At 45.2% G+C, this 23,585-nt stretch overlaps 1 protein-coding gene across 1 annotated transcript; it reads right to left on the bottom strand.

The window, feature by feature from the left end:
• Positions 1-678: 678 nt before the first annotated feature.
• CRY2 (cryptochrome circadian regulator 2) lies at positions 679-23,416 on the bottom strand. Its single transcript, XM_051791646.1, has 12 exons — positions 23,181-23,416; positions 20,294-20,402; positions 16,590-16,732; positions 9,306-9,490; positions 7,919-8,007; positions 6,721-6,861; positions 5,925-6,236; positions 4,707-4,858; positions 4,380-4,582; positions 3,816-3,905; positions 3,158-3,299; positions 679-2,691 (listed from the first exon to the last, which is right to left on the bottom strand). The coding sequence occupies exons 1-11, from the start codon at positions 23,366-23,368 to the stop codon at positions 3,160-3,162; spliced, it is 1,752 nt and encodes a 583-aa protein (XP_051647606.1). The 5' UTR covers positions 23,369-23,416; the 3' UTR covers positions 679-2,691; positions 3,158-3,159.
• Between the last annotated feature and the right edge of the window lie 169 nt (positions 23,417-23,585).

Genomic DNA, 23,585 nt, shown 5'->3' with positions numbered 1-23,585 from the left:
CACTCATTATCCCAGGAAACAAAGTGCCGCCAATCTGGCATCCATTTCATGCTGCTTCCTTTGTGTCAGCCTCCAGCAGTCCTCTGCTGCTTCCTGAAACAAAGATGGTATCTTCACTAAGGGTTACTGACCGCTTTTTCTTTCTCCATGAACTGGTCAAGTTCTTTTGAACTCAGTCAAACTGTCAGCACCCATAACCAAGGAAGAACTTGCCACAAAAACTAAGGAAGGTGCAGCCTTGCTCATTCTACCATCTTGTACTTTAACCTTAACCAAACATGTCCAATTTTAAATATTACTGAAAACAGTGAACAATCATCCCCTACTCATCACAGTTTTACCCACCTTTATCATTTCAGCTGGGAAAAGATGCCAGAGTGGATGAATCCGAGCCTACATAACAGGTTGCTTGCAGGAAGTTTTTCCCTTATCTTTGGCTGGCCTGGTGTGTCTGTGTCCTTCCCAGTGCTACTATCCAAGGTGCAGCTCTTCCAAATGCCACCATCCATATTCCAGGTGCTGACAGAAACCTTGCAAATGTGATTTCCTCCTCCCCGACAAAGCCTTCTAAGAGATCACTTAGAAGATGTGGCCTCCCCTTCCTTTGACTCCTTACCCCACAGATCCAGCCCCCAAAATGCCACTTACCATGCGAAATAATTTGGATGACAGGAAAGAGGGGGTTAAAGACATTTATAAAAAGTTGTATTTACAGACCATTGCCTAAGCAAGAAACTCTCCAAATGACAAAAGTCACAACTTCTGTAACCTAAGTGCACAAAGTTCATGTCTTTCCCCTTTCTTCTCTCTGCAGCAGAAGATGGGGGTGGGGGAGTATCTCTTTTTCTTTATACCTTTCTACCCCCAAGACAGTAGGAGTAATATCTGGGTCAGACTGAAAGGGACAAAACCTGCTGATGACAGGGCTATCCACCAGGCAGGCTATGAATAGTAGTCTAGAAGAAAGTAAGGTTAGGAAGAGCGACTCTTTGTTTACTTGTTCAGTCTGCCCAATGGATTCCCTTGGGAAAAAGAATACAGGGTCAATGCCTTAGGGAGTGGGAAGGAAAGGTTATTCAGCTATTCAATAAATTTACTCACAGATTCAATTCAACCATTTCAGGTTTCTCAGATACATTTGAGTCAGTTTCAATTCGCAGCCCTATTGCTCTGGGTTCAAACACGGGCTTCGAAACTGAATCTGATTATCCCAGTCAGAATGGGAGACAACTCCTATACTCCCCAAGCTGGTAGTTGCATAAGCTCACATATAGCCCCACACTATCTGTGCCAGGCATGGATGAAAGGTTTTGGACAGCAAATGAAAACTGTGCCAACAGCAGCCCATTGCACAGGACTAGCTACTCAGCCTAATCCCTCTTGAAAACAGCCACAAGAGAGAATCTTCTGCAGTACTACCCTCCCTTGTGCTTTCGGTGACAGGCAGAGGTGCTCTGCCAGCACTGTGCTGGAGTGACATGTAAGAGGACTGGGCAAGGAGTGTATGGTTAAGAGCCAGGACAGCTACACAGTCGTTCCACTAGGCTACAAAGCACCAGCGTGAATGCAAATGGCAAGGAGGAGCAGCGTGCAGGGCAAGAGGTACAGGAGTATACTGCGTAGAAACTCAAAACACAGATGCCAATACAGAAAAGAGCAAACAGAATGGGCACACAGAATGGACACTGGACTCTGACTTGAGGAAGACTCACTTCAAGGAGCTGATGTGTAATACATCCTCTATCAGTATGAGGCACTCCACAGTCTACACACCAGACATAGGTCACTTCATTTGAGAGAGTACTCATTCAGGGAAGGAAATGCTGTAGAGTGCTGGGCTCAGGTGTAGCTCCCTTATTATTTGGACCACACCTGATCTGAGACACTGCTTCGTTCATATCAAGGCATGATCTTATTCTCTGCAGAATTCCTTTTCTCTCAGAGTGCCTCTTCCCCAGATGTCAAACACCTCCGAAGCTGCCCATTCCAGGCAACAGCACTATGGCTCACCTTGCAGCAGCAAGGTTCTTTTGCAGGAAAGTTTTAAGTGCCTTTTAAGTGTAAGTTTGTATCTGTTCCTGTGCTACAGTTGACCTTCATTTTGTTTCCATCCTATAGAAGCACTACCTTGATTTACTCAGAAAGCATTCCGACGTCAGCCCAGCCTAACCAAAGAAATATCAAGTTTTCCTTGTTCTCTCGTAGGATGGGTACCCTATTTTTCACATTGTAGCAGTTTCCTTCTCAAGACCTACTATAATTTGAATTAATCAGCACACATCACTGCCTAGTAGTATTGATGAGAATGAATGTTCACTATTTGTGAGACACGCAGATGCTGATTCCTACATCAATGCATCAAGTCACATGCACTGAACCACTGTCAGAAAATAAAGATACACCTGCGAGTGAACAAGTTGACAGAAGGCTCTTGCTCCCTTAAATGTGGGCAGATTTGGGGCATGGCTGAGAAGAGACATATTTGGCTCTTTGGAGGTCAGAAAGCCAAATATTCTCAAGCATATGTAATGCAGTGCCCTTCTGCGGCAGCTACTGGAATTACACAGTTCTATGTGACCCCAGATTTTCTGTTGCAGATCACAAGTTCCAGTCCCTCTGTGGCAGCAGTCCTACTCTTCTGGTCACCTCTTCAGCACTCTCCCTCTTCACTGGTAGGGTGCTCGTCGCTGGCTGTAGGAGAAAGCAGAAGACACAATTTGCCTTGACCTCCTCTCTCATACTGAAAAATTGCCAAAACATGTGACCAGCTCTTTCCCTCCTGGGATCTGGAGCATTGGAGGCAGATGACTGAACCTGATTGTTCCCCTCCTCTAGCCCATATCCTCACCACACGGGCAAACCTGGCTGCGAACCCACTCTGTGGAAGGAGAAGCAGCTTCGCCAGAGCAAACCCACAACTGTGCTCCATGCCTGCTCCAGCAGCAGGGCACTGCTCTCCGCTGGACAACTGAGCTAACAGCTTATCATGCAAAACAACCAATGGGCAAATTATAGGGTTATGGAAATACAGTTAGGAGCCACATCCCTCCACAAGAAGTCCACTTTGTTCATTACAATGCAGCAAGTAAATAAGATTAAGCCTTGTTAGCTTCCATAACCAGGTAGTTTAAGCCAGATCACACTAGGAACTACTCACAATCATAAACTCTTGCCAGGGATCTCTGAAGCAGGGAGACCTGTCACTTTAGCTCGTTTGTACAGTTCTTCAGTGCATGGCTCTTCTGCTCCCTCATGTTTGCGTTTTGGAGAAGCCTGGTCTGCTTGCGACAGCCTCACCGCTGCAGAAGAAGAAGAGTCATTGCAACACTTCCCCTGCCTTTAGGTGGCCTCACACATACACCCTGGCCTAATCTGCTACAGGGCTGGGAGAAAGAAGACTCTGCAGCCCACAAGCACAGAGTTGTGTTGCCATAGGCTTCCTGGAAACTTTTAAAAAAATGCTTTGTTAAAAGCAGAATGAAGTCCCCCAGAACAAACATAAAAGCATCCTTCTTTGACAGAGGACAGCTTAATTTTACCTGATTAGCCCTACAGTGATCTGCACTTCTCCCTTAAGTGGCTGCATATGATCCCATACAGGCAGTAAAAGAGTAACTTTAATGAACTCTTATTCTTCAGCCCTTTTAGAAATGAAGGCTCACTGGGGACTTCTGAAGAAAGTTGAAAGGAATGTGAATGTGATCTATATTTTCCTAGCAATACACCCTCTTCCTATTAGAAAAGGATCATCTTCTCCTGCCTGTAACTTATAAGTCAACAGGAAACTCAAAAGCACACAAATAACTCCAACTCACCTGTACTGGTGCTGCAGCCCTGCCCTGAAGCCGTGTCTGTGACCGGGCCACTAAGATCTTCCACACATGAAGGGACTGATGCCAGTAAACCTAGAAAACAGCAAGAGGATATTATATTAAGAAACAAAACACACCTGGGGTGGGACAAGCCTTTCACATGGGAACACCATAGTGATCACCAAACAGCACATCCATATCCCAAAGCAGGAGTTCAGAGCTGCGCTCACCCAGTGCTGACCACAGACACATCCTGTGATCCACCAGCATATTTATTTAGGATGCACTGCCTAGGTTTTCTTCCAAAGTGAAGAATGGACCACTGGTGGTATATGGATGGTGACTTGCTATCAGCAGCTCTCAAAACTAATCAAACTCTATTCCTTTTAGCTGTCCAGCAGCTCAATGGAGTTCTCCCTGGAAACCAATTGCGCAGATTTGGCAGGGACTGCTTTCTCTTGCAAGGACTGGCCAGAGAGACAAGTGCTATCTATTTTAAATCATGACCTTTCCTCCCAGCATTTTATCTCATATTAGACACAAACTTTTGCAATTGTTGGTACTTACAGAGGCCCCGATAGCGTGACAGCTGCTGGTAGATCTGCTTCATGCGCTCAATGTTCAGTCGGCTGGTCTCTGCGTGGTTCACCATGGGTTTGGGGTAGTCCACCCCAATGATGCACTTGGCTGCCTTCTGCACAGACTCTGGAGCATTCCATGGTTCATAGATATATCGTGAGGGGAAACCTTTCAGTTTGGGCAGATACCTCCTGCAACACAAGTAAAAAGCAACGTAGCACACACGATGCACAGAAAGCACCATGCACCTGTCAGCCACTGATTGACTCGGGCTCACAGATCCAGCAACAAGGAAGCTGCAGTCATATCACTTACTTAACATAGTCACCACTGGGGTCTGTGCGACGTCCGAAGCCCACAGGGCAGTAACAGTGGAAGAACTGTTGGAAGAATGCGCTGCACGAAAGCCACATCCAGCTGCCTGCGTTTACACTGAAATCTGCATCCAGTAATAGTTCGTCAAATACCTGCAGCAATTGGAGAAAAAGGCACTGAGAGCTTCCCCAGACAGGACTTTGTGGCAGTAGGACCCAAGATGCTATTTCAAATGGCAGGCACTGAGCTATGAGAACAGAGCGGCAGCAAAGAGGCGATCTGCTGGCTGAAGGCAGTTGGCTGGTCAATATATCTCACTTCCTGACACTTTCACATACAGAGGCATGGTCTGCTCACACTGATAAAGTGCTGGCTTATCTCTCATGCAGCTACAGACTAAATCACTACCTAGTGCTGCAGCAAGCTTTGGGTATTGATCCTACCCTGGCAGGCATAACAAGTGCAAAGCACCAACCGTGGGAAGGAGAGGATGCTGCACAGAAGAACGTGCACCAAAGCAAGATGGAAGAACCCCTCTGAAAGTCCCAGAGCACACTATTACTGAGAGGCAGAAAGGTTTCAGCAATAACTCACTCACATCCATGCATAGATGCTGCACCTTAAGCAGCACTTTCAATTATGCTCTGCTTTGTCAGCTTCATGACTAGATACTCCTGCCTCCACTTTTTATGTAGGGCAGTATGTACACTGGGTAGGTTTCAAGATGTCTGTCCCTTCAGATGGCCCAAGAGGAGGGTCTTTTACCTCTTTCCTTGAGAGACTCTAGACTCAGATTTCACAGTCATGGAGCGTTCCCTGACCGGCACGGTGATGGATTACACAATGAGGAAAAAGGTCCGGTTAAAAAGTGGCATTAAACTTGCAAAGAAAACAGATGGACTGAGAGAATTTTTAGCAAAAAAAACCCCCAAAAGACCAAAAAAGTCCCCAAAACCCTAGTCCATATTTACCAGTGGGTCCCACATACATTTACTTATGGTTACTCAAGGCTTGTGATACTGTCAGAACCTCAGAGTAGAAGGCAGAAAGAAGTCAGGCTGTTGGCTGGCCAAGAGCCTGCTAGCAAATCCTCTCTTCCATGCACCTTTTACACATGAAGCAAAAGCCATACCTGTGTGCCCATCCTTGCAGCGAACGCCAGGGAGATTTTGTTTTCCTTTTGGCCTCCTGCAAATATCTGAAAATGCCAGGACTCACCCTGACTCCTGACTCCCAGCTGATCCAGAGGTCACCCCTGGTCAGGAAGCAGGCCACTGCGTGCCTAGCCAGATGGTGGATCCATCCTTCTTGTCTCAGTTGGGTCATGATTGCATCTATCCAAGGGAAGCCTGTCTTGCCCTCTGCCCACTTTGCCAAGGCTTCAGGGTTCCTGTCCCAGGGAATTTGTATGCAGATGGGATTCCCTTCCATGCGATCGAACTTCGGGTTGTTGGTGGCTGCTGTGTAGAAAAACTCCCTCCACAGAAGCTGTCCGTACAGAGAGAGGGGGGGCGTGCTGTTCCGCTTCACCTATGGAGGAGGGAACAAGGATATTCACAAGCACAGGAGGACTGCCTTCATGCAGCTGAGCCATAAGCCACCTAAGCATTTATACGCATTTCCCAGGTCAGTTGCCGACCACTGCAATAAAGGAGCACCCCTTACCAGAAACCCTAAGTGGTTAAGTCAGAGCACTGTTTTTGGTTCACTCAGTACCCTGACAAGTGACTGGAATTACACAAAACTAACAGTAAAAGGCTCTATGTGGCTTGTAACGCAGAAGTCCAGACTGAAGAACCAGGTACCAGTAGATTTAAGGTTTGCTAGAGTATTTACAGAAGAATCTCTTTCTCACCCAAGAGCCTCTTCTGTAACAGCAACAAGCTCAGCCCAACAGTCAAACATGAGGGAGGCAACTGGAACTTTTGTACCCGTTCTGGCACTGTCTGGGAACCAGCATCATGCTACATATATGCTCAAACTCAGCCTGCTCTCCACGTCTCTTTTGTCTTACCTTCTTATACAGCTCCCAGAGACGATAGTAAAACAAGCGGCAGGACAAGCAGCCAAAACGCAGGTAGGGACTGAGTCCTGTAGGGCTGGCCAGCAATGAATTGGCGTTCATCCTTGGTCTTTCGTAATTTGCAACCCACGCCTAGATAGATTCAGGAGAAATCAGCCAAAACCCCCATGTATTTGTGGGACATTGTTAAGGGCAGGCCTCCTTGCAGGTGGGGAGATCACTCAGGTCTAACAGCACAGCCTCTTCTGTTCACTTCCAATCACTGCTGGGAGAGATCTCTACCGGGCAATCCCAACCCCCATGCCCCATTCAAGAAATGCAAACCCTTTCCTCCAGGATTTAAACCAGTTAGTTATTTTGGCAAAGAAAAGGATTATTTTAGCTTTGCATGTAGGAGTTAATAACCCTGACAGTTCCTAGGGATACAGGATAATACAACTGTTTATATCGAGGTATATCTATCTCATTTCGCACACTAAAGAAGAAAATCAGGGAAATTCTGACCTTTTTGTGGAGCATTATGTTGAAAGTTTAGTCTCCCTTCAGCGCAAGTATTTATGCTTTGATTTTCACAACTACCACCAAGCCACCCAGCATTAAAGAAGTACAAACTGGTTAAAACTGAGTCATGCTTCTGCAGCTGGGTCACCTTTCATTACTTTGAAATTGTTTGCCTTATGCATTATAATCAAGAACATATTGAAAAAAATTTGATTATTTCAGCAAGGGGCTCAAGGAATGCCAGTCAGTGAGACAACCTATTAGCAGGTTGAAGGGGAAGGCATTCTTTTTTAAGCATGTACTCGCACTAATACCTCAACTAAAGATAAAAAGAGATGGTGTGCAGTGTGTAGCAGGGACTGAACAACTTACAGGAGAGTTTCCAAGTTTGCACTCCTCTAAAGGAAACTGAGAGGTAGAAACAAGGAAAAGAATCCTCTCTGCTTCAAACAGCAGCATTAATGATATACAGCTCTAATTCTTTGGGTCTGAGGAAGCCCAGGAGCTCCCTGCTCCACACACAAACCAAGATCACAGATGTACTCCAAAAATACCAAACACTCCTTTCCAGAGGTGAACGCTATGACCACTGCTAGGAAGAGCAGGGAACAGAGTAATGGGTAACCCTCTACATTTTTCATTTGGAGGCACAGTCTGCAGGAATCGCCACTTAAATAACAGGGGCTACCTTTCTTTCCAAGTGTTTATCCAGTCGCGCCAAAGCTTCCGTCTCTCCTCCTTGCCAAACTGCAGGGGCAAGACCATCTGTAGGAAAGCCTGAGAGAAAGAACTTTGTAAGATTTGAAGCCACGCCTAGACAAAGAGTATAGATATTGGATGAAGCATTAATAACAGCAAGACACTACATATTACAGTTGACTAACATGGCTTACTTGCTGCTCTAATCCTTGTACAGCAGGCAAATCATGTGGAACATGGGGAGCACCTGCTCATGACACTGCACTACAAGGGCCTCTCCCTGCAGTACTTCTGGCAGCCTTATTGTGACTTCCCCCGTTGTTCACTGCCAGCAGTCTCTCTGGTGTGTCAGTACTACCCATAGGGCTCTGCTTCAAAGGCCAGAGTAGCTGGCAATGGAACATCTGCTCCACAACTCTGCCTCACAAAATACCTTGCCGTTGACATCTGCAGCTCACTAGATAGCCTGGCTGCTCCTAGTGAGGCTCCTATTCTGCTGAAAGTTTGTGCTGGGGAAGGCACTGGATTAGTGCTAGAGAACTGCTGCAATGAGTGAAGCAATAATGCAGTCTCCCTGCACTGCTCTGAGCTGACAGAGGAGCTTCCCCTGGCAGCAAGCAGAGCAGTGTAAGGTTACAGGCAGTTTCACATTGGGCCAGGCAATAAAGCAAGTGGATCAATGCAGGACTGTGGCTCTGAAGATACTCCTGTTGTGAAGCCCCACACTTCTACAACGCCTGTTGAAATTGCACCTTAAGGTACAAAGTGATACTTCCTATATAGCTGGTATGGAGCCTCCAGTCACAGAAAATATTCTGCATTAATCCCTTCTTCCCGTGCATTTAGATTCAATTCCCTGTAGGTGTTGCATTCCTCCTGCCTCAGCCATTCATTCTGCTTCTTCAAGGAAAACACAGGACCATAAGGCATAGCAGGAAGAGTGAAAGAAGCTTCTGTAATATTTTTTGTCTTGCTAAGCTCCCAAATTGGTGCTGCTTGGCAATAAGTGAATGAAATTATCTAAGCCTGTTACATAGTTTACCTCTTCAGGTCTGTTACACAATGTGTCTGAGATGGCAGTAGGAGGAAAGCAGCTGGTGAGGACATGAGATACTGATACAGTGGTTACATGCTCAGTATAGCAGAGAACATAAGGACAGATGCAGAGCACTTCAGAGCAATGCTAAGAGGGATGCTGGGCATCGACAGCAGTGCAAGGGACACCACAAGGTCCAGCACTCACTAAAAACATTAGCCTGCTTCTATGGCTAGAGGTAGCCCATGTTAGGTGAGAACATGTGTTAGCCATCGGAAACAGCTTCAGTAGATCCTGTTTCAGCTGGCAGTTAATCCTTGCCTTCGCTCTTGACACATACCCAGCTCTTCCAGCGATGGGACCCCATAAACATCATCATGGTTTTCCTGGATGTCCACTTTACACGTCTCCATCTGCTGACTTATTACAGTGCTCACTGGCTTCTTTGGGAGCTCCATACGGCTAATGATGGCCTGGAAGCGCTTGTAGGTGAGTGGTGGCTTGTGGCCATTCAGCTCAATTATTCTGGAGATAAAATAAGCAGGGTGAAACAACACAGCCTCACTAACACAGAATACACAAGTAAATGACATGCAAACTGTACCCTGCTATCTCCGTTCAGGATAGCCTTTTACTTTGGATACAAAAATCCTTATAGACCTACCTTTCACTTGATGCATTCTTCAAAGGGATACTAAAACCAAACAAACAAGATCCCAAAATACATCAGAAAACAAAACACTGCACATACTTACTCGTCTCCATAGGAATAAACCTCAAAACAGCTCCAGCTGAATTCAGACTTTGCACCATACCTCTCTCCCAGAGCTCCTAATCAGACCCCTGTATGAAATCTCAATTTGATTACTGCCTTTCTGTTTCCCCAAGATGGCAAATCCTGGACCTGCATCTATTCCCCTGACACCTTGTGATATCCTAACCTGATTCTGACCTTACTTCCTCCTTGTCTGACACGGAGGACCTAGCCCATTAGTGACCCCTCCTCCACCTATCTCAGATGAGGCAAATCCCAGTTTGCATCATTCCTCTCTCCCTGTGATTAGGGAAATCACCATCCTCCCCCATGCCATAAGGTCACAGCAGCCCCATGTCACGCTATTCACCTATGTCAGATCATGCTACAGAAAGAGAAAGTCACGGTTCCTCATTCCTCTACTTCACTAAGCAACCACAACCTGCTGGGGCCATGCAGTTTATTTTTTCCTGGGACAGAGAGCTTTGAGAAGTCCTCTGGGCAAGGTAAGCTTCCCTGGGCAAGGCAAGCTTCCCCAGGCTGAAAGATGCCATTTTTAACCCCTCTCCTGCAGGGAGAGGAAGGAGTTAACAGCAAAGCAGACAGTACAGGGATCACCAGCATTACATAAAGCTGAGGCAGCCAACCTCACAGCTCACACAGGAGCTGAAGCACAGCAGCTTTCCCCACCCATTACAATCAACAGCTTATGCAAGGGGCCAGGCTTAAAGCCGAGTGTTCCGGCGGTCGCCATGTGCCGTCCCTTCCCCCGCCGCCGCACGTGTAGCGGGGCGGAGCGACACGCCGGCCGCGGGCGGTCCCGCACGTGTGCGCCTCGGTGACCCCGCAGGAGAGCACACCGAGGGAAGGGGAGCTTCCCCACAGGCAGCACAGTGGCAGAGATTAAAAATGAAGCCACCTGTAGTTTCCTCCCGTGTTTCTGCTTTCAAGTTGTAAACACTGGGAGAAGATAAAAGACTCTAACGAACAGGGCATGGAGGGTGGGAGGGAGGGAGGGCTATCGGGATGTGCAAAGAGTACAAAGCACTGTACAATTTTAGTGCCCACAGCACTCTGCCCCGTCCTGGCTGGTGTATTTGTTTGTATTTGCCTTGCACCCAACACATCCTGTCCTACATCACTACACCAGAGTGCATCTCCTCTGCTTTCCCATATGCACTTTTTGGCTGTCTCCGTTTAACACCCCAGAGATGGCAAGAAATAACAACTCTCATGAATACTACCCACCACTATCTTCTCTGTGGCTTGCTTTGAGTCCTGGAGCTGCCAAACAGGACCAGCCAAAGATCCCCAGAAAATCAGTGTTGTCACTGGAACAGAAGTGAAGCATTTCCAGTTACAGCACTCTAGAGAGGCTCACTTGTTTCCATAGGAATTCAGAGCTTAGAAAAGGTGACAAAGCTGAACTGTGTCTGCCCTGAGGTGCTTGGGATGGGGGCAGGGAAGCTACTTCTTTCACAATGCCTCTGTTTTCAGTCCTCTTCCACAGATCTGCTGAGGCTGCAGCTCAATCCGAGATTCAGACCACCACACCACATCCTAGATCCACAGCTAAAACTTTTGTGGTCAGCTAGCTACTTGGAGAAAATCACTGTGACTAGCAGGATGCCAGTGTCTGTATGTAACATCATCAAGATAGCGAATATGAGTGAAGTTACCTAGTACAGCTCCTGAATTCCTAAACAGTGTTACTGGATCTGGGATACAAATCTTCTAAATAGGACTAGGACAAGTTGCACATTTCACTGGCACGATGCACAAAACCTGGACCTCTCACAATACTGCCATGAAAAGCAGTATTGAATATTTGGTATTGCACAATACTGGATTATTATACCACACATACTGGGTATTGTAGTGCTGTTCAGCCTTCTGTACAAAGATTTATACAGGAAGCTCCTCAAGCAGGAGGCCTTTCCTTCCTCACACTGTTCTTCTAATCCAGCCCATATAATAACCTCACAGGACTTTCACCAGTGAGAAAAAAAGGGAGATCCCTTCCCAGGATTTAATACTCCCATTTCATCCATCTCCCCCAGTGCAACCCACAGACAGCATGTGGCAATTTTTTTTAGTTTTTTTGAAGTGGAACAGAGAAGAGTAGAATCACTGTATTGATCACACAGAACCTAACCTTAGTTAGTGAGCACACGAAATGGCTGTGCTACCAAACTAGCACTATACTGCCCAGCATTACCTGACAGTAGTACCTCGGTACCAGAAGTTATGAAGGTCTTTTTCACCGTCAGTCACACAGTCACACTTGAACTCAAGAAAGCAGGCAACCAAAACCTGAGCAACCACAGTTCCAGCACTGCTATGATTATAAGGTATCCTACAGTCCTACCTGTGACAGCAGAGTGTCTGCAGACTAGAATGCACACCCTCACAGGTATCAGCTTCTGACTTGCACCTCCACAGAGGTGCCACAGCAGGATGGCTAAGGGGACAGGGAAAACTGCTTGCCTCAGAAACCTGAAACCTCAGCTCACTTACAAATAACAGGGCCAGGTTCTGGCAAGAGACTGAATATACTCCCCCTGCTTCCTTGCATGAGGAAGAGCTGGCTGCCAGCACTCGGCAAGCAGGCTGCTCAGCGCACCCCACTACCAATTCACGCGGACCATTTAGTTAGCCTTGCCAGCTTATGCAATTGCTCTGATCTAATTCCCTGCTCCAGAGAGCTCACGTAGGGCTACGTGTACGTAAGACAAGGGGTATTTCTACAGATTCGAAGAAGATATGGAGAGATAAGCAACAGATGCTGAACATCCAACAGATGCTGAACAAAGTACAAACAATTCAACTTCTGCAGACACATACTGAGCAGATGAAAGATGAAGATGTGACTTGATGACAGGCTGGGTATCTGTACTGGGGGAAAACACCTGACACCAGAGTATCATGCAAGATAGGAGAGGATAACAAGATCTGGCAGGCACAAGTTTGACTTGAACTTCTCAGATGGAAATAACCCATCTTTTTACAATAGAGTACTGAACTGCAGAACCACCAAGGCGTGCACGCTTCTCCAGTGCTTGGTTAGGATGTGCTTCTATTAAAACATGTTTAACTAACATTTCAGCCTTAGGCTAGGGCATTTGAGGAAAAGCTGCTTCTGGATGCGTGCTACAAACATACAAGATCACAATGTTCTTTTCTGACCTAAACCACTCCCTTAGAATAACCCAGGCCTGCCTGGGATTATGGAAACCACAGTGCTGACCATCAGTGATCACACTACAAAGGATTTAGATCCTAAGGAGAAAATAGGCAGATCCAGAGAAGAGACAAAACAACCTGTCATCTGGAAGCTGTCAGACAGAATAATTGCCAAGTAAAGACTTCGAGCAGGCTAGGATAACATCCAAGAGATTATCTTTTCTGTCTAACTTCTACAACCTGAGCATCGCTAATCTTGACTGGGAATTCCCAGATTTTCTCAGGAGTGTTCTCCAGCACTGATATTGAGTTTCTATAGCCCTCTCTTTGTTCTGGGGAGAGCAGGGGAAAGATGCTCTGATAATCACACAGCTATGCTGGCAGTGCCAACAAGGGGCACATTGCAATCTTCCCACTGGGTACAACTGGTCAAATTCAGAAGTTAACTGCACAGGCTCTTGGTAAATGTTTAAAAGGAGCTGCTGGAGGTGGTCCCAAAGTGCTGCAGCCCTGCCTCCTGCCTCCCTGGCCAGGCACCGTGTCCAGGAAGGGCAAGGGGAGAACTGCTGGAATCACGTATGTAGCTGTGGAAGATTAGTCTAAATTGCTTAAAACCAGGCTAACAATCTTGTTGGAAATCTGATTAAAGAAAGATGAGAAGTAGGATGCTACTACCAGGTACTATTACTGCCAGCTAACTATGCAGGAAAAACATTAGGGTGAGCAGAGGAAGAACACATACTGTGACTTAGAAGATGGTAACACAGCTGGAGGGTGATACACTATGAGGCTTCCAGGAGAAATCAGAACTGTATTACCATCTGCTGAGAAATCTCAGAGATGCCAAGAAGGAAGAAATGTCAGTGTAATTGGAGACTTCAACTGTGTCCACACAGACTGGGTAGCTGCCACACCCCATCAGCTGCCAAAACCCCATTTTATTGTTGCCATAAAGGACTTCTCCATGGAACAGCTAATGAAGAACCCACAAGGAGAGGCAATTCATTATTTGGTCTCAGGCTGTGCAAAGGTATAGCTGAAATGTTAGTTATCACTTGCCTGCACTAATTATGACTTTGGCATGCATCAATTTATCAACTTTCCAGGAGCAACAATACCATAATGACTTTGCTTTCAATAAGGGAAACGCATTTAAAAAAGTAAGAAAGTGTGCTAAGCAAAAAGAACAAGCTGAGATGAAGATCACTGAGAGGTAATGATTTTGGGGGAAAAAAATTCAACAATTGCACACAAACCATGAAAAAACATTTCAGAAAGATCACAGGAGTCAAAGCAATTAAAGAATAACATCAGCAAAGACAATAGAAGGCAGAATCCTTCAGAAAAATGAAGATAAAGATAGAAACCCATCAACCTGGTAGGTTAAATTAAAAACCACAGCCTCCTTTGCACCTTCCAACCCAAATGAAAGTTTGAGAAACCTTTTGAAAAAAGCTTAAATAGTAAAAAAAAAAAAAAAAAAAAAAAAAAAAAAATTAAAAAAATGCCCTTTACAGACACTCCAGGATATTTATGGAGCCCAGAGGTGATCAAGTCATTAAAAAAAGCAGAGACTGTAACAGCACAGCAAAACCCTCTGCATTTATTTTTGCAAGTGTATTCACTATGGAGGTATCTACAAAGGTTACGAATCTTGATTTTTTTAAAGGACATGTATCAGATGTGATCACAGACTGGGAGATCACTGCCACAAAACAAATTATGCTTGAACAGCAAAAGCTTGCCTGGACCAGCAAATATTCACCTGGAAACTGTAAAGGGCATCATGAAATACATGAACTGATAGCTGTTGAATGTACCATAAAACTGTCCAAATATTGCAAAGGGGAAAAAAAGCAAATACAGCTCCAGATTTTAAAAGTGTTTCAGGGGCATCAGAGGAAGGAAGAGTCTGCTATGAGCATTAGGCAGATGGGTAGGAAATACTAATGGAAACAGTGAATGCATGGGTATATGCAATATGCTGGGGGGTTAATTTGGGCTTGGTAAAGGGAAGTTGTGCCTAAAAATCTATTAGTGACATTTGAGCTTGAGGCAAGGGAGATTCAGTTGAAATATCCTACATGGATTTTGAAAAGCCATCTGACTAGATCCCTCACTGAAACATTTTTAAGAAACCACAGTGATTCAGGATAAAGGAAAAAGTCCATGCAGACAGAAAATTGAGATACAGGATAAAGCAGGAATCCATTTTTCCAACAGGAAGAGAAATACTACACAGGGATGAGCTAGGGCTTGTGCTGCTCAAAATTTTTTAAAAAATATCTGGGAAGGGACAAAAAGGAACATGATGATAAAGCTTACTAATGCAATAAGCTATCTGGGATAGCAAAAGGTAAGAGGCAACTTAAAAACTTCCCTACACACCACATGACCAGCTGACAAAAACACCAGATGAAATGCAGTTTTGGTCATGTTGTTTCTCTGTATGCATAGCTATGCAATCCTAAACTTATTTATACAGTAGCAGCCCCTCAAATAGCTATGACCATTCTGGAAGAAAGTCCCAAGAAGTTCAGTGTTTACAGCACTCAGAAAAAGCAAAATAATGCTACTATTAGGAGAAGGACTATTAGAAGAAGACAGGAAACATCATAGCACTCTAAAAATCCATGTTGCTCCTACATTTTGCACACTAATTACAGTTTTCACCACTGCTCTCCATCTCTAGAAATACCCAGAAGTACAAAGAAAGGTGACAAAGCTTATGAGATATAGAACAGATTCCACCTGAAAACTTAAAACTAGGACTCTCCATCTTGGAAAACGCAAAGAAGACATGAGGAAGAATGTGAGGCCCATTGACATTGAAGGGGTGAGGATGTAATAAACACTGGTAAATAAAAATTAGAAAGCAGTATCTGCTCATGAAACAGGTTTAAGAAGAAAACGCTCCAAAGACAAACATTCCCACAAGGCATATGCTAACTGCAAAGCTCCTTCCCATGGGAAGTTATGGATGTTAAAGATTTATAGGAGAAAATCCAAATTCAGCATTACTGGCACAAGTCTAATAAAAAAAAAGTTTTAAAAAAAAAGGAAAAGAAAAAAAAGTAGGTAACCTGTAAGAATAGTACATCATTGAAATCAAGCACACCTCAGTCTTAACTGAAAGACTGTCTCCACCGCTTAAAATCACATATATAGAGAGAGTAAATATACAATAAGTAAATATACAAAACTCAACATCAAAACAAAGCTCCTTCACAACAAAGACAAGGCATTCAGGTTTTAGAATAAGGTAAGTTTGTTCCAATCTACCTTATTTTACTTCTTCCAGTAGTCCTGGCACATCCATGAAATAAAAGCCCTGCCTTCATAGCCTGTTTGAGACAACAGGTCAACTATCTTTATTACAATGAAGCAAAAGAAAGCAGTCCATACAGTGAGGACATGCTCAAGGAGAGCAATCAATCGGACACAGCTGAGCAAATTCAATGACGGTCAAGTGCAGAGTTTAATAAGCTTGAGGCAACACCTGTCTGTACATTCACGTCACTGTGAGCACTTTGACGTGTTCTAATCAAAAGTGCGAGTGCAGAGAGTAATCCTTCTAGGCTCACACAGGATGACAGTGATCAGTGTAATGGAGGAGACTGAAGTCTTCCCAGACACGACAATCCCAACCTAGCCCAGACAGCACCCCTGCCCTTGCTCTCCCCATACCTGTCCAAGTCGTAGAGGGTGTGGGAGTTCTCTATCACCACCTCCACGCCAGCCTCCTTGGCCAGTTTGATGATAGCTGCATCCCTCTCCTTTCCAAACGGCTCCGAGTCGTATTCAAAGGTGAGACGAGTGACTCCCCATTCCTGCAAAAAGCACAATACACCCAGCTGTCAAACAGAAGACCCTTCCTAATAAGCACAATTACAAACATGGATTTCAGAATTCCTGAACAGTGTTAAGTCCTGGAAGCTTCGAGTGTGTTACTGTGAGGAGCAGCAGTCTGGATTTGAGATAACCAAAGACTCAACAATTTTATCAGCTCTAGCAAACACCACATCTGCTATGCAAATTTGCAAATGTCAGGTTTAACATGTCAGAGGAGGTTGAGTTCTCCTCTATTATCACTTAGGTCTCAGCTCAGTCCCCAAGCCTAGGAACACCTTGTTTTGTTGCATATGCTATCCCAAAGTAACCCTACCATTCTATTCCAGCATTTGCAGAGAACGCATTTCAGACAACTCTTTCAAGACATGTTCCACTCAAAACCCTGTATTTTTATGTAGAAACTATCATTAAGTAAAACCAACACATTCTAGATTTTTCCCAATGTCTCTTTAAAGACATGACATCTTGGGGAATCAGTGTCCAACCCAAAGCGCAAGAAACAGGTTGTAGGAAATGCAGGACATAGAATGGCAACTGAGGGAACCTTTATGGTCTGTACAGTAGAGTATGATACTGTGATTCAGATTTAAGGTAAAGTCCCACCTTTTGGGAGTTATTTTAGAATTGCAGAATCATAGGATGGTTTGGGTTGGAAGCAACCTTAAAGATCACATAGTTGCAATCCCTGAAGTTTACCCTAGTCAAGCCATGCACCTATTCTGCTCTTCATACAATTAATAGATCCCTGACAAATTACATGGAATAGGCCTTATGAAATAGCATTCAGCCTCTTCCAGGCTTTTCTAGAGCACAGATTGTTCTCCAAGTCTATGGCCTAGTTTTCCTCAGAAAATGAATCCTATGAGAAAAGGTTTCAAGGTTTCCACAGCGACCCTCCCAAGACATCCATCAAGCAGAGCAGCAGCCCACAGATTTGTTTAGCAAACACTTTAGTCAAAGACAGCCAGAAATCTACAGACACTTAAAACAACCCTCACACAGCTAACATAGGAACCACATTCTCCAAGTGAGACAGTCTAAGTCAGCTCTGTATATACAGGAGACTTTTCCACCTCCAAAACAGAAACAAAGCAAAAGAACAAGTGGCTAGTTTACTGAAGACCATTAAAAATAATGCCAAAGATGGGGAAGGGAATTCAGAAGCAGAAAACAACTGCACAAGTCCCATTCTTTTCTAAACTTGCTGATCCAGTCCTAAAACTAATTTTAGGAAGGACAGAGAAATGTATCACTGAATGTACATCTTGGAGAGGTCCTCCACTTATTTTTCCAAGTAAGAACGTGACAGCACCCTAACTCAGAGCAGGGGTCAGACTGACATGTTCCAGGCCCTGCCCTGCTCCTATGTGATTTATCAGCTTCATTTTAAACTTTTCTTTTATAAGAAAAACAGTATTAGCTGGAAGGCTTGAAAAAGATGGATTTAGTCTTGAAGAAATATGTATTACTGCCTTGAAAGAGTGGAATGGAATAAAAAAAAAACATGTAAGGCTAACAGAAATTTTAGGTAAACATCCAAAACTTTAAATTCATGTATTCCTACAGTTTTGAGAAGGCCACTGCTCTATGGGATACAGTAGTACATAGGAAGCAGAGCACAACCAATCAGAAAACTCGTTAGCTGTATGACAGTAAATTGCTGCAGATATACAAAAGAAAAGGCATGACTAATAACTTCTCTCTTTTATCTATCCTATAGCAAAGAAAAACTGTAGGGGCAAAAGACACCAAAGGATTGTGAGCAAACTTCAGTGAACAAACAACACACTTTTACAGAAGAGATAAAATTACAGACATTTGTTCAGATAGAGTGAGACAAAAAAACTTCTGCAAAGGTTAACACATTGCTAACAAGTACACTTCTCACAATATCCATGCACAATAGTGCCTTAGCAGCGACTGTTAGCAACAAGGTAACTCAGCTACTGGCAGCAGGAGCAGAAATTATATTAGGTCTAAGTGCTGTATTACCACATGTGACATAACTCTCCTTCCACAACAGCTGACAGCAAGGCATGAGCTGCTGCTAATTCACTGTTCAGTGCAGCAGCTCTGCAGACGCCTGAATCCCCATGGAAGCCATAGATTTACCATGTAATAGCATAAACTTGCCTCTGTTTTTTTCAGCTCTGTTACAGCACACCTGAGATACTCATCAACTCACCTCCCCAGACAAAACAGACTACAGCAAAAGGCAGGTCTGGGTGACTTCACAACCATCTCTCCAAACCTCAGACTCTGCCAACTACTTTTTGTTCTTTAACCAAAGCAAGCGTTTTTCTCCAACAAAGTTTTAATTATCCCATGAATACCTTGAACTAAAATAAAGAGGTCATGAACTACTAATAGCCAGAACTTATTTGCAGATCAAAAGATAAAAGTAACCCAGACTCTGAAAAGACTAAAAGCAGCACATAGTTTGTGTCATGTATTAAGATGCAGAAGCCAAAATAAGTATCAGTGCACCTTCTCACCTGCATAGTGCAATTCCCCTCTCCAGTACTGCCCTCCTCCAGAAAATACACATCAGAACCATTTACTGCAGATTCAGTACAGTACAGATTCAAGTTTACCTCTCCTTCTCAGCAGCTGGTCTATAATAGGCTCTGGGGACACTAGTTCTGTCAACCATATGTAAAGCACCGTCCACATGACAAACCCAACTCTTAAGAGTACTGGGAACCGTGTTTTTTCATTTAGTTTTGACACTCTAGCAAAGACGCTGTCAGAAAGCTTCAAAGACATTGGAAATACAATCTTAGAGCAGGATAGAGAAGAATGATACTGCTTGAGGAGCCTTGATATTCAAGGAGATGCTCTTGTCAGCCCTGACATCTGCAGCACTGACATACCACTTTAGAAATGTATCCCCCTAATCCACCATTGACCATCAAGGTAACTGCATATTCCACATCCTAAATGGTACATCAGCAAGAAGCTTGGACCCAAACCATATTCTGCTGCTGAGCTGACTGAAGTGCATCCTTGAAAAGAAGAAGAAAAGGAAGGTCAGCTAACATAACAGCTTCTGAATTTTGAAATTTTAACACAAAGTCCTGTTTGCAATTCATAAAGATCAATGTGCTTTTCCAGTTGTCCGTAAAGGTGTATGGACACAGCAGTCTTCCCAAGTAAAAACTGTAGGAAGCAAATGACCAGCAGAGAAAAAGCTCTCAACACAAGAGAGTCAGTATGTTACAGTGCAGCCATGTGAGAGGTGACTTATAGTAATGAAGGTCAAGACCACCATCCAAAAGAGAAGCCTGAGCACCCTGATACTAGGTTACACCCTACTACTAAATTTCTTTGCCAGTCTGAGTTCAGGAGTGGATCTGGCTCCCAAGCTGGCCCTTATGGATAGTAGTTAGGAGTAGTTAAAGACAAAAGTTTGTTTCAGTGAAGAATTAGTTATAGCTAAAGAGATGCCAAAGGAATCTCCAATCATTAGTGAGTGAAAACAAGTTTAGCACCAGGCCATCAATTTTTCTTCACTATGCTCCAAAAAATTATTCTCTTACTTTAAAGAGTCTTGGGAAGACATCTGTTGGCTGCCCTCGGACAACAAACAAGCGAGAGTTCAGTTTCCTTAAACTGTTGTCCAGATCTTCCAGGGACTGGAGTAGAAATCTGCAGAGAAGAAACAACAGCAGTTAGTGTCAGTCAGACTGGTTACAGCTAAAAGGCAAACGAGAACTTGCATGGAACTCCAGCAAACCTGCATCACCAAATTCAACTGGAATTCGGACTAGAAACCAAAAACAAGAATTCATATTGATCCCTGGTCTAACAACTGCTATAAGATTGCAGCACCAGCCACCTTGTTCAGATGCAAGAGGCTTCCAGAATTTTCTTCTTCCTGAAATCCCCTTCCCATGTTCTCCTTCAGCGCTGGGAGAACACTCCTGTCAGATGCTCTCTCCACATTACGAGACGTAGAAAATCATAAACCATATAATTCCCTACTGTATATTCTTTCATAGATTTAGGGGCAAGGAGTGATTTTGCACATGAAGTAGAAAAATATCGATGCACTACTCCAAGGAATGTAATGAAATACTGCAAGAACTGTGCAAGTTTTACAGTTCTGGCTACAAATACACCATGTCACAGCAGAGAAATGTACTCTCCTAGCTCATCAGTAGCACAAGACTGAGCACCAGGATCTCCTGAGGCAAGAATTATCTGTATTTAAAATAGTTGCAAAGAGAACTGCAATTCGTCTTCCACCATGAAGACACATAGATGAGAGCATACCAAGGCATTCATCTATTCCCTCTCACCCCAAAAATCTAAAGACCCATGTAAGTGCTTTCTGCAGGTAACGACTGATCCCTCACTAAAGTATAAAATATTAAAGGTTATCATCTTTGCTTTCCCAGTCACACAGGTCCTCCCCACCTACACAATCACTCTGCAGCATGATCTGTGAGACAGGAGTATCAGCAGCAGCTCCCTTAAGACCACACACAGCTAAGAAAGCTAAGCTACAATTAAGTGGGGGTTTCCTCTCTCCTCAGCTGCACTGCCCATAGTGTGAACTGAGCTTACCACATAGAACAAGCTCCCTCTGCACATCCCAAGGGAGAAAAAGATGGGGAGTTCATGGAAAGAGGGGCCCTCTATCAAAAAGCAGAACATCTAGAACCAGGTCCAGGTAAACAAACCACTCCCCTAGCCCACATTCCATCTATTAAATAGGAATGTCAACTTTCCCAGGTGTTCTAAAAATTTATCAAGCATTATTCCTATATGGCTCACACATGCTGTGCAGTTAACAAGTAATTTTCAAGATGATAAATTTGTGAGAACTAGGTGAAACGCAAACCTTTGCCTTTGGAGAACAGAACTCTGAATACAAGTATTTGCATTAAAAAAAAATTAGCAAAACAAAACCAAGTCTCCCAATGGGAACCAACCAAACTTTCACTTCAACCTCTGGTTATAAACTCTTGTTCTCTAATTAGTTAGTATAGTACCCTTGGGTGTTTACTGACACCTGTCCACACTTTTCTCCACCTTTCACATGCCATCTTTTTTGAACTTTGTTCAACATAAGTAACTTGCTAATACATTTTTCCCCAACAGCCAGAGGTGCTAGTTTCTGACATCTGCAGTAGGCACACACCTCCAAGAAAACATTATTCTAAAAATTTCACTTGCTCATATATTCCACGACTACAACATAAAGAAGACCACTAACTGCTTCCCTTCCTCCACAATGCTGGTAGAAACAAACAAGGATTAAACAGATCAGGAACTAATCTGTTGTGGCAGTGCTTTGGTTCTTCCAAATGGGGACAGTCAGCAACAACAGCAGCACGTGAAAGGCATTTCTGCTGCCTGCAGAATGTCTGGTCTACTGAAAGACCACTTCAGGCTCCTACAACACTTATCTGTAACAGAATCCACAATTTTCTGTAATTTGAATGCGTACATTGAGGTAATGTACGCACATTTAGAATTTTAAGCCATCCTCTCATGTGGGGTTTTAGAAATGCACAGGTATCACTCATATAATCCCATTCCTTGAGATGAAGCTAAGGTGCACAGCAGAGTCAATCAGTTACTACAGTTTTCATAGTGCACAGCCACATTTCAAAGGGCTCTCAAGGGATCTTTAGCCAGGTGGTTGTCCCGGGGTAGTGTGAGGGCAGATCTGCCTCATTTGTATTCAGGGGAGTCTTGCCGAGGAGAATCTCTACCTGGATTGGGTTTCCAAATGTTTAGGCAGCTGAGACCTGAGACAATAGCGTTATGTAATGTTACTGGCTACAGGTACATGAGGTCTTGTTCTCTGCACACGCGACTCATGCCGTACATTTTTCCATTTGCAGACAGTGGGAAAAAGCCCACACATATCTTCCTCTCTACCTTCTTAGCAGCAGCCGATATGTATTTCCATAGAAATTTGTGGGGTGGAAGGAACGCAGCTGCGTGCGCACATGCCTACGCGTGCCCAGCAGCCATAGGGCAGAGGGAAGGCCTGGAGAGGCCACGCAGCGCTAAGGATTCTTTGCGCTTGTTTCTAAATCCAGGGAACAGCGTCCCCCAAAGCTAAATGCCCATGGGTCGCTGCTCTCATACATTCGCCCAGCTGATAAGGAGAAGGTCTAATGACATTACGTAAAGTTGAAGGCATCCTCCTACAGAGTCAGGCAGCACCGCTGAGAACATCGCGGCGAGGCCGAGCGGGCATGGCACAGCCGCTCTCCTGCAGAGAGGGCGGCGGAGCGGTGCGTGGGCCGGGACAGGCAGGGCAGCGGGTGCTGCTCCCGCCGCTGATGCGGCCTGACCGACACGGCCCACGCCGCGCCCAGAACGCCCCGGTGCCGCGGGACCCTCCCCGCCGCGGGTCCCGCCGCTCCCGCCCCGCTCGGTCCCGCCCGCAGGCCCGGCGCCACTCACCGCCAGCGGTTGATGCCCACGGCGGAGGAGGCGGCGAACCAGGGGTCCAGGATATAGATGCAGCGGAGGGACGTGGCGTCCCGCAGCGCTTCCTGCAGCGCCGGGTTGTCGTGGAGCCGCAGCCCGCGGCGGAACCAGTGCACGGAGCGGCACAGGGCCGGCGCGGGGCCCAGCGCGGCCGCCGCCATCGCCGCCGCCTACTCCCGCCGCCGCGGCCACCGCGCGCCGCCCGCCCCCGCCCCGCCGCGTGATTGGCGCGCGCCACGACAGCCAATCAGCGCGCTGGGCGGGGCGCGCGGGGACCCGGGGCGCTCTGCTGCCCCCCAGCGGCCGCGAAACCCCCGCAAGGGAGATCCCACCCGCAGCGGAGCCCGGGAGCCACCCCCGACTTCCTTCAGCAGGATC

The sequence above is a fragment of the Manacus candei genome, unplaced genomic scaffold, assembly GCF_025592945.1.
Source record: "Manacus candei isolate 608988 ecotype Guabito, Panama unplaced genomic scaffold, ASM2559294v1 h1tg000033l, whole genome shotgun sequence".
NCBI classification, from domain to species: Eukaryota; Metazoa; Chordata; class Aves; order Passeriformes; family Pipridae; genus Manacus; species Manacus candei.
Note: the sequence above shows the minus strand (reverse complement) of the source record. Positions and strands in the feature narration are given on the sequence as shown.